At 40.2% G+C, this 11,581-nt stretch overlaps 1 protein-coding gene across 1 annotated transcript; it reads right to left on the reverse strand.

Annotated features, from left to right (window-relative positions):
- Positions 1 to 7,802: 7,802 nt before the first annotated feature.
- On the reverse strand, positions 7,803 to 11,372 carry LOC119723325 (fork head domain transcription factor slp1-like). The gene has a single exon (XM_038193893.1). It carries the CDS (start codon positions 10,975 to 10,977, stop codon positions 9,751 to 9,753), a length of 1,227 nt encoding a protein of 408 aa, XP_038049821.1. The 5' UTR covers positions 10,978 to 11,372; the 3' UTR covers positions 7,803 to 9,750.
- Positions 11,373 to 11,581: the final 209 nt, after the last annotated feature.

An 11,581-nucleotide genomic window follows, 5' to 3' on the forward strand; every position in this document is an offset into this window, starting at 1 on the left:
CAAAAAGAGGTTAAAGTGGGGTTCCTTTTGATTTATGGGTATCTGGTCACTAAAATCGTCAACCCATCAGGCGCTTTGTCCTATATTACATTATTATAACAGATAACCAGCGGTGTCGTATATTAAAAGAATATAGTAGGCGAGAACTCACTAAGTAAAGAGGTGATTATTTTTCCCTTGGAGAATTTGTGTGGGCAACATCTCTTAAATTTGTCGATTCCCTCTTTTTGCCCGGTTTCCCTTTTTGCCCGGAAATCCCCTGACTGAAAAAAAAATCGGTCTAGAACTGTTCCTGACACACAAAATTTGGGATAAGCCACAGTTTCCGCAGATTACACATTCCATTCCATATATTTTAGGAGAGATTGCCCACAAACAAGTCATTATTTCAGCCAGCATCACTGTTTTGGAAATAAAGCCACCCATTTGACGATTTGATCATAATAAATTAGCCGTAAACGTGACGTATATAGGCCGGGCAATGGGCAAATAAGCCGGTATAGTTATTCATTATCGGCCGCTGCAATGTCACAAATCATGGGCCGCTTTAATGGCCTCTGCCGTGCTGGTTGACAAGGATCGTACGTTATACCGTTGACTCAAGACAAAAGAAACAGCGGTTAATTTGGCTGGAAATTTACAATCGTTGGGGCCTGCAACTGCTTGATCTGTTTTGCTAAGAGTCGGTGATGAAGAGGTCATTTTCGAGCGTGTGTTTTCCATTTGTTGTCCCGAGTGTGTAATAAAGTTGTCACACCTTTCCTGACGAGGGGTTCGCAATGTTGGCCACACTAAGGGGTTCTGGGATCATTATTTTTCCCCTCCTCGATGTATAGTCATTTTCAACCGTAATATATTAGTTGCCAAAAACTGGAGCAGACACGACAACTCTGTGGTGTGACGGTACAACGGGGCACACCAGGTATGCAAATTCCACGACTCAAAGCTGAACAGAAAAAAAAAACCGGTGCGAAAATTAAAATCCTCTCTTGGATGTTATCAGTTTCATTTATTATTTAAGCCGTATAGGCCTATACACCTTTGGATTTCTTTCCCCTTTGAACACGTAGTTAAAATCTTACAGCTATATTTCACGGTCACCATCTCGCTTCGGAAGCGTCTTGAAATGGCTTAGCGTTTCCTTTCCCAAATTTGCCTTGCTGATCATAAGGTACACCCTCTATCAGCTCACTACCCAACCTAAGCAGGATTGTCCAGAGGTCATTTAGGAACCACACATCCCTTTCTTCATAACAAAATTAACTTTTTCCCAAATACATTTTTATTGGATGCCTCATTTCTGTTTCTCGCACGGAAGTTTCGTTTACTCATAGTTACCTCAAGAGGAGTAAAGACGACTGTTATTCAATCAATGCTCGTCCCCTTTCCCCTTATTAATAAAAAGAGATAAGAAAAAGGGTTAAAGCGCCCCCTAGCATTAAGTGAAAACGTCCAGCCCCCTCCACCCTTTCACTTATCGAATTCACAAAGGCCGGCTGGCTTGCTCCCTCGGATTGTTCAGTCTTGTCCAGAGCCATGGTATGGAACGCCAAAGCCGCCTTCTATAGTTCGATTTCATTCCATAATCAATTTTATTATTCCATTCGGCGATTTCATCATTCCATTCGGCAATTTGATCATTCCATTCGGCGATTTCATCATTCCATTCGGCGATTCCATCATTCCATTCGGCGATTCCATCATTCCATTCGGCGATTCCATTATTCCATTCGGCAATTCCATTATTCCATTCGGCAATTTCATCATTCCATTTGGCGATTCCATAATTCCATTCGGTGTTCATCCTTTCATTCGTCTATTTCGCATTTGATTTAGCCATTCCACATTTCATTCAGCAATTTCGCCCCTTTTGCACTTCATGCTATTCTGCATTTCGCTTTTCATGCAGCCATTCGCATTTCATGCAGCTATTCCGTATTTCATTCGGTCTGGCAGCGTCCATCCGTGCGGAAGCGTTAAAGGGATATAAGACAAAGTAAAAAAAAAAGTCTTAATTATGACTTATTATTAAGTCATTGTTATGACATATCTTATAATAATGACTATTAAGTCATAATTATGATATATCTCATAATTACGACTTAGTAATTGTTAAATCATAATTATGACATATATTTCATAATTATGACTTATTATTAAGTCTTATTTATGACTTATATGTTATAATAATGACTTATTATTAAGTCATGACTTATATCTTATAATTACGACTTAGTATTAAGTCATTATTATAAGATATAAGTCATAAATATGACTTAATAATAAGTCATAATTATGAGATATAAGTCATAATTATGATTTAACAATTACTAAGTCGTAATTATGAGACATATATCATAATTATGACTTAACACTAAGTCATTATTATAAGATTTAAGTCATAACAGTGACTTTATAATAAGTCCTAATTATGACTTTTTTTTTTTTTTTTTACTTTGTGTTATTTCCTTTAACGCTTCCGTACGGATGGACGCTGCCGGACCGAATGAAATGCGGAATAGCTGCATAAAATGCGAAATAGCTGCATGAAATGCGAAATGCAGAATAGCATGAAGTGCAAAAGGGGCGAAATTGCTGAATGAAATGTAGAATGGCTAAATCAAATGCGAAATAGACGAATGAAAGTATGAACGCCGAATGGAATGATGGACTCGCCGAATGGAATGATGAAATCGCCGAATGGAATGATGGAATCGCCGAATGGAATGATGAAATCGCCGAATGGAATGATGAAATCGCCGAATGGAATGATGAAATTGATTATGGAATGAAATCGAACTATAGAAGGCGGCTTTGGTGTTCCATACCATGGGGCCCGGGTCAGCTTTCCTTGTCACAATGCGTGAATTAGATTGCAGTATGCCCAAAGATCTCCAGCGTATTACCCGTACAAGTGGGCAAAGTGGTAGGTAGCAGCCCGGTCCCTTTCTAGGCGGAACTCCTCGGTATATTTAGTCAGTTTCTTCCAATCACTTTCGAAGTAAAAACAGGAAAGGCTTGCTAAAAATGCAACAGCTTTGCACTTGGTAGCCAACCTATCTGCATTTTCGATGGTATAATCGTCAACCTGCAATGGGACAAACAAGCCGCTAAGAAACGGCACTATAAAACACATATCAACACATTTTCACTATTTTCTACCCTGTATCAATGCAGAAGTTGGGTAGTTGTCATATCGGTTCTAATGAAAGTGGTTGCCATATAGAGCTAATATGAAACATCAGGTTTTAATAATTATAGACTAATGCATTTTGCAGAATTTACTAACTTCCGTCAGCCACGTGCGTGCAACATAATTTCAGAAAATGTCCGTGTTAATTGAGGAACGTATTCCTTGCTCTATGGTGTTACATACTTCCTTATATATTCCTTGCTCTATGGTAACACACATTGCAACGGACAGGGAAGAAAAGCAGTCTTAAAGAGGTTGTGGAATGCTCGAAGACATTTCCGTCATTTTTCGGGTATATGTAGCCTAAGGTGTGATGAAATAATAACGACTATTGTGTCTGTCATGAAATGAGTACAAAAGGTACTTTTGAGAGCTGTTTTTTCAGGTCCTGTTTCGACCCGAACGTGCAATTTGTGTAAAAGTCGTCGTTGGGGACAGCAAACAAAACATAGTAAATCGTGACGTAATAAACAGGACTCCCGATGCAGCGTAGTATAAACGAGTCTTCGAGCATTCCACAACCTTGTGCTGAGAGCATTTCCGGTTATACGCTGGAGTTATTCTTTTGCTGAGAACACGAAGTTTCCCCCAAAGCAATTATTGTCTGCTTGGCAATTCTCTGAATTGGAACAAATAAACAATGTGTGAAATCTCGCTCACTTTAAAATGTCTGCTTCACAACTAAGAAGTCTCTGCAGTAAATTAATCCGACTGCATAGCTTCATGGCAACGTTAAACACTTTGCCGGTGGTGTAGGTCCTGGTTCCCGCTGAAAGAGTCTTTTATTTTAAAGCTTCTTATTTAGGCCTGAACCGCCTGAATAATAAATAGTCTAAGTACGCTGCAAAACTGTCTACACAAGCTTATACGTGTATATACACATGTACGTTATACACGTGTGTACATGTATATGCAACAGGCCTTATAACTTTTAATACAGAGACGGAACACTATTTTTCATTTATCTTGTCGACGCCAGGTGCTGCACTGCTAATTACTCCGTCTAACATCAGCGCGAGATGTAAAAAAAGAAAACTGGGTCCGTAACAACGAATTATATCTCGGCATTTCGCTATCAGCAGTGTGCTGTGACAAGATTTCCGGCACTCCGCAGGCATCATGCAATTGCACTGTAAACGAGGATTGGCAAATGGCCCTTTAATTACCTGTTGTCTCTAACGTAACTGAATCAATTACGATAATCATATTACAGAGCTGGCGACGACGTCTATCAAGATAGTGATAAAAGAAATCATCGACATAATAGACGTACAGGCTACATGTTGTTCCAATGTTTTGTTGTAAGAATATGGCACTGATCATCGCAAGACCAAAACAAAATGCATTTTCTCCAACCTCAACTTCAGCATGCTGAACAATGCAACTCTGCCATCAACCGTCTGGCACAAATTCTTCATATGTACTGATATTGATATCAATTCGACTTTACTTCATGACTTCACAGTGCAACCCTTCAAAGCTTTCAATTCAGAAATGTAACGTACGAAGCAATCGTCGAGGATTCGCCGTGTGTAACATCATTGAACGACTGTGCTTGAAATAACTCTTTTATTTCAATCGTTTTGCAGACTTTGCACATTTACAGATTTCCTTTCCGGTCAAACAAGCTTAAATCACTACTTTAAAAACACAATTTTTACATATTTTTTTTCGTTATTAATGACATCAGTGAATGGAATTATCATTGTACAATTACGGGCATATTTCACGTTATTTCAAAACATATCGCCTTAGGGCATATTTTATGCGTAGTGTACCCACCTGTAAAATCAACAAAGCCATGAAACAGTATAAATGCAGTCTTGGAACTTTCCGTTTCTCGCGTTGAAAGTATTCAAACTTCAATTCCTGAATTCAAGTTGCGTTCCCCGTGCTCTTCAACAAATTCAATTTTTTTTTCTAGACATAAATTATCTACTTGTACCTTTTAATTCAACCAAAACCCCCTCCATTTCCCCCTTTTTTGGGGACTTCTGCAAACCTCTGAAAAAGGGTTTTTGTTTTGGGCACAGATCCACTTTGCGAGCACACTGGCTCCCTATCCGTATTTTGGGCGGGACCCAGCCTACCCCGCGAGAATGAAATTATTTTCTAGAAAAATATTAATTTGGAAGAGAAATCTATTTTTCGGGATAAAACTCGAAAATAGCGTAGGAACGAAACTTTAAGTACATGTATTCCAATTTCAACTTTAGAGTAACTAAAATACATTGATCTTAAAGGGAATGTACAACATTTGCTTTTGCTTCAATTTTCAGAAACAAATGGATTTGGAGGATTAGTATGTTGTAGCAAATATTGTTAAAATGACTTGTTTCACGTTTTGGGCTTGTAGATGCTGGAAAAACCAAGAAAATCATTCATTTTCTTGTAGTCTGGTTCCCTGACCCCACTTAAGATGAAACGGAGAATTTATAGACTTTAGGGGAATTGTAAGTTCAGAGAATCAGTCTAGCAGGCTTGTAGCCCTTCACAGGTGTGTAGGCCTAATCAATTGGTGTGTAGGCCCAAGCAAATAGTTTTTGCAGTTTTTGCAGCAAAGAGTTTGCAAGCAGTTTTTAAAAAAAGCCAGTTTTCTCCAACGCTGGTCGGCCGACCAGCGTTGGAAAAATACAATTTTTCTTGAAGATGTTGGCACACCAGGAGCCACGATTTTACAGGATGCTTTTAGACTGTCATTCCCTAACAATCCAGTAAGGTATTTTGTGATAATTTGATCATTTCGTTTTTTGATGTTTGCAAAAGTTGTATCTTCCCTTTAAACCCTTTACTTAAACACGCAATGCCGATCAGTTCTCAATGACAACTCTTGTTAGTCTTGTGAACATTTCAAACAATTGCAATTTCCACAACAATGCTCAGCGAGAACATTCAGAAATGGCCGGGTTTAAAATCAGCATGAACATTTGGTTATAGATGTAACCAGAACACAGAATTAAGCGCACGACAAGAAGAATTAAAACTAAACGTGACCAAGAAGTTTGAAGAAGACAATACCAACAATAAGTATGGACAGATTTGGGTCCGCATTTTAAGCCTTCTGGTGGAACTTGGAAGTACCGGTCGTTTGTAATTGACATAAAAAACCAAACAAATATATATTTTTTGACACCATAATGTAATTTATTGTGAAGCTTAACCCAGTTAATTATTTCACACAGATGAAGGTCAATAACCGTGCCTGTTTTAATTTTAAGACGGACTTCAGGCTAGGCGCAATTCTGCCTATCTGCAGACCTCCGTTCAAAACTGAAAAGTAGGCCTAACCGACATCACAATACTCAATATAACAATAACATTGAAATCAAATTTTGGTTTTGGTTTTGTGTACATTTCCTGTATGTTTAAGCTATGGTTTAAGGCTGCGTCCAAAATTCTTAGCTACGGCCGGCAGATATACGCGCTCATAAAGGAAGTGGATTCGACTGCCGGCCAAAGCCAAGTATTCGCACCATGGAGCAAGGAACAGAGCCGAAGAAAAGTGTTTGACGGTGACCCTCACAAGTACAGTCTGTTGTTGTCAGTAACTGTCATTAATGTTCACAAGCAGTGTAAAGCAGCAAATAACAGCTTCTTTTTTTTACTTCACACAAAAACCAATATCATACATACATTTATCCAAACATACATATTTTTTTAAACTAACAATCAAACAGTATAATTTCCACTTGAATTTTGGAATGTCTGAAGAATGAGCCAGACTTTACATTCCAAGATTTTTTCCTTTAAAAGACTCTTTTGTATTTGAACATAAAACAATACAATTTGTTGTTACTTTAAAATATACTTGTCTAAGAATGAAGTTATCCTAAGACTAAATCTTTCATCAAGGCTTTCACTGTTCAAAAGTTTATAATGGTATAACATTTAATTTATGAAGTAAACTGATGGTCAGAACGCTTCATGAGAGATGAACCATTTGACAGCAAGTTCCATTTTTTAAATAAAATAAAACATCTTTTACAAAAGTTCCGTCAATATCAATCTAGATTTTCCCCCGTCACTTTACACTTTAATATTGCCGTGTAAACGGACAAGAAATATTGAGCAGATGTATTCCACATTGGATGTTGCAATATCTTCTGAATGGTAAACAATACCTGGAAACCGCTTACTCCTTTAAAGGGAATGTACAACATTTTGCTTTTGCTGTAATTTTCAGAAATAAATGGATTCGGAGGATTATTATGATATAGAAAATATTGTTAAACTGACTTGTTTCACGTTTTGGGCTTGTAGACGCTGGAAAAACCAAGAAAACCTATCATGTTCTTATAGTCTGGTTCCCTGACCCCACTTAAAATGAAACAGAGCAATTAATACATTTGGGGAATTGTAGGCTCAGAGAATCAGTCTAGCAGGCTTGTACCCCTTCACAGGTGTGTAATCAATTGCAAAGAAAAGTCAGAATAACTAAATATGAAAACTTAGGACAGTTTTTGAAAAAAACCAATTTTCTCCAACGCTGGTCGGCCGACCAGCGTTGGAAAAATACAGTTCTCCTTGAAAATGTCAGCACACCAGGAGCCACGATTTTAAAGGATGATTTGGACTGTCACAGTCCCTAACAATTCAGTAAGGTATTTCGTGATAAATTGATCATTTCGTTTTTTGATGTTTGCAAATGTTGTATCTTCCCTTTAAGCTTGAGGTGAAAATTGAAAAACGAATACACATAAAACTGATTTTGTTTGAACTCTTGACGGCGTTCTCTCAATGGTTTGTTTTAATAAAATGTTCGTTATCCGACTTGTACTAAAATGTCACACTGGCCTACAGACAACTTCTTCAACATCTGATTTGATTTGAATGTAAATACCCGGTGTGCATCTCAATGTGGTTCAATAAACAAATCTGCATAAAATCATTTTGCAACTAAGGAAACCAAATTAATGTGAATTCCGATTACCCTCCAAACCCAAGGGTCGGAGGATAATCGGACATTCAATTCAAGCAACGAAGGGTGGGAGCAAATTTAGCCCACTATGTCCGTAGGACATTATTGCGGGGCGGACGATTTTGCCCAGTCGAAGTCACGGAACTAAAGTCATAGTATTCTACAAAAGTCTATAACTTAAGGAGCATTTGTTGTTTCATTACAACTGGTAGGCAAAAATTCACAGCCAAAAAACATTGGCAATATAAAGGTTCACTGCTTTCAATATGTGAACTGCATATTTGGGACTTTTTACCAATCAATTAATGATGTTCCAAAATTAAGCCACGCTTTACGCGTGAATTTCAAAACAAAAGAAAGATATGTGTACATGTGTTATCTTTTACACGTTTAACTACAAAATACTCACTATTTTATAGTCCAAGATTTAAGGACAACTTTAGTGCACCAATGAAGTGGGTTGTATTCCAAAATATTGCTAATATAAATCCGTCAGTCATCAAGTGTTTCATTAACTTTTGGATTTTTCTATCAACATGATCATTAATGACCGCTTTAATCGCTAAGTGTGATCCATCGTAACCACAAGAGTACCCATGTACAATGTATACGGGAGCGTTAATAACACGCCGAGAGCGGTTGACCCCGAGACCACTACGCCGTGCAAAACGGCCCGACACACGGCAATTCAGCCGCCAATGTCTCGCTGCTTTCTTCTCGGCGAAAAGCTGTCACCCTCGATAAGAGATATTATCCGTAGTTCAAGGAGCACTAAAATCCTAAGTTTCGGCGGTCATTGCCGAGGGAAAAGTTGAACCAACAAGAGTGGGACCGGGGAATCTTTACAATTTTAATGACTGTTTACATCCAGCCGAATTTGTTTGTGTTATAAATGGACCCAAATATACCTGGGTCCGGGCTGAGCGGGTCTAGGGAATGGTTCGTTGCACACCCAAACACGCGACGATGAGTGACAAAAAACAACGAGCAAGCTCGAGAAAAAAACGTGTACTAAAGTGGCAGGACCCTTTCACATATTAATTAATAGAGCACATCATTTCTATATAATTTTTGAATAGCCACAATTTTATATCATTCTGTTGGGGTGTTAAAAAAATGATCTCATAAGAAAATGCGGCATTGAATGGTCACATTAAAAGTGTACCACTGTCGTGCATAATCCCGTAAGTGGTTTTTCACCATTATATATTCACATCATACTTCATTTTGATTCATCCTTCATTACCGTATCTAATTATTTACACAAATTACTATTCTAACTAGATTATAGCTTAACATGCTTTCTAAACAAAAATATCATAAATTACAACTTTGTTTGAATGATTGTCATCGGTTGAATACAATTACTTAAACTGTTGATGAAGATTAAGAAAACAATATTGCACATACTTGCCAACTTCATTTCGCGTACATTCGGTTGGCGTCACAGTTTCAAGACACAGAAACGTTCGAAGTCCATTAACGAATGTGACAGCGGTGGTATTTGGTCTTTAAATGTTTCACTCCTAGTCCTGCACACTCTTCACGCACACAAGTAGTGTCTGCTAAAAGTTCAGCAATAAAGGTGACTGAGCACTTAATGTTCATTCAGCTGCACAACCGTCATTCTCCTTTGCCTTTATTTGCCCGAGATTGGCCTAGGATGGGTGAGTGCTAGAGGAAAGAGGGCTGTCGGAAAAACCGGTAAGCTGTGAAGACCGTGATACATGTCGTACGGTGAGCTAGGTGAGTGGGGTAAATGCGGCATGCAACAGGCGGGTCCCGTCTCGCTGTTAACGGTAGTGACACACGAGCTCAAACCACCGCACACCAGGCCGTGTCCCGTGGGTGGCGGCGAGGGCAACCCAAGATGAGCACCCGGTCGCAGGGGCATTGAGTACGAAGACGAGTCGTGACGCAAGAGGCGATCCATGGAGAAACTGTGTCCAGCAGGGGCGGGCTTGGGAAGAGTTGTACCTGCAGCGTTGATTAGTGTCTCGCAGTGGTGGGACGATACTGGGACTGGTATGCTCTCCGGGTGATGCATCGGTAGACGTGCTTCGAATCTTAGCTGCGTACCGGCATGATGGGGGTAAGGGAGCATGTGGTTGTGTGGCCAATACATTGAGTATGGCTTATCAGTCCGAATGGGTAAGGAAAAGCCATTTGTCAGAGGTCCTACTCCCCGTTTTAGCTGAGCGATACGGTTCCTCGAGGCGGCCGTGGACCTCCGCCGTAGCTTCCCCGTGGTTCCACCGATGAAGACATCGTCACTAGACGGGTCTAACATCCAATAGTTCCCCTTGCCCGGGTCGTCATAATGCCGAGGTACCTTGACAAAACACTTGTTGAGGCTGAGGTTGTGACGGATGGAGTTCTGCCAGCCCTGCTTATTCTCCCTATAGTAAGGGAAATTGGTCATGATGTACTCGTAAATGCCGTTCAACGTCAGCCGTTTCTCTGGGCTGGATCTAATGGCCATCATTATAAGAGCGTTGTAACTGAAAGGCGGCTTTTCTCCGAATTTGTTCTTTGGCGTGGAGTTCTTTTCACCTTCCTTCGTTTCTGATTTTGCCTTGTCGTCGTTTTTTCCATCCTTATCCTGTGCCTCCTCCTCTTCCACTACAATGTCTTTCATTTTCTCGGCGCTGTTTTCTCTGTCATCGCCGGGGTCCAGGTCTGCTTTACGGTCAATTTTGTCTTCCTTGACCTCTTGACTGACCGAGGTTGGCGGGGGCGTTACGGCCTGTGGTTCAGTAGGTTCTCGTTTCCCCAGCATAATGTGGTCTATAGAGAAAGGTTTCTTGGCCGACCGTATTTCCTCTGCCGTCTCAGCTCGCATCTGCATGCACTCCAACTTAACCATTTTTGGGTGGTTTGTGGTCGAATAAACTCTTGCCACTCAAACCAGAACGGGAAACCTTAATCCAGCAGAGGGATGTCACACTAGCCGCCTGACAAATTGGTAAACAACCGGTATCAACTTCTGTAAGCCATCCGCTGAGTACTAAGGCCAGGCTTCGCAACCATCGGACAAGTGGCGATCAGGGTGTTGTGAGTTTCTTTTCATTTAAAAACTCCGGGAGAAACATCAAGCTTCACAGCTGTGCTTGTTGGATACAGTGCGATGCATACGATGCCTGCTTGTTCTCGCAGTGAAAGTTGCAATTAGTGTGCGCAATCCACATTGTGCATGTGCGTGCGCGCGCTAGATCACTGATCTTGCCTTGTGTATTATGCGATTGTGTCACCTGTCAGCGCAACAAGAAGTTAAGTTTTGAGGGACCAATGGCAGTGAGCGGTGCGGCTAAGCGACGGCAACGCACTGCAGACCAATCAACGCCAGCGGCTTATTTGGGTCTTTGTTGCTGCACTCCAAGCTAATCGTTCAATAAACCCAATGGTACCGGTGAATGGAGTTTGTATATACATAGAGTTCGGGCCCGGATTAAAGCGATTGTGTTATGGAG

The sequence above is a fragment of the Patiria miniata genome, unplaced genomic scaffold (genome assembly GCF_015706575.1).
Source record: "Patiria miniata isolate m_02_andy unplaced genomic scaffold, ASM1570657v1 HiC_scaffold_17, whole genome shotgun sequence".
NCBI classification, from domain to species: domain Eukaryota; kingdom Metazoa; phylum Echinodermata; class Asteroidea; order Valvatida; family Asterinidae; genus Patiria; species Patiria miniata.

Coding starts and splice junctions, on each gene's coding strand:
- LOC119723325 (XM_038193893.1), bottom strand. CDS start 10,977: ATGGTTAAGTTGGAGTGCATGCAGATGCGAGCTGAGACGGCAGAGGAA.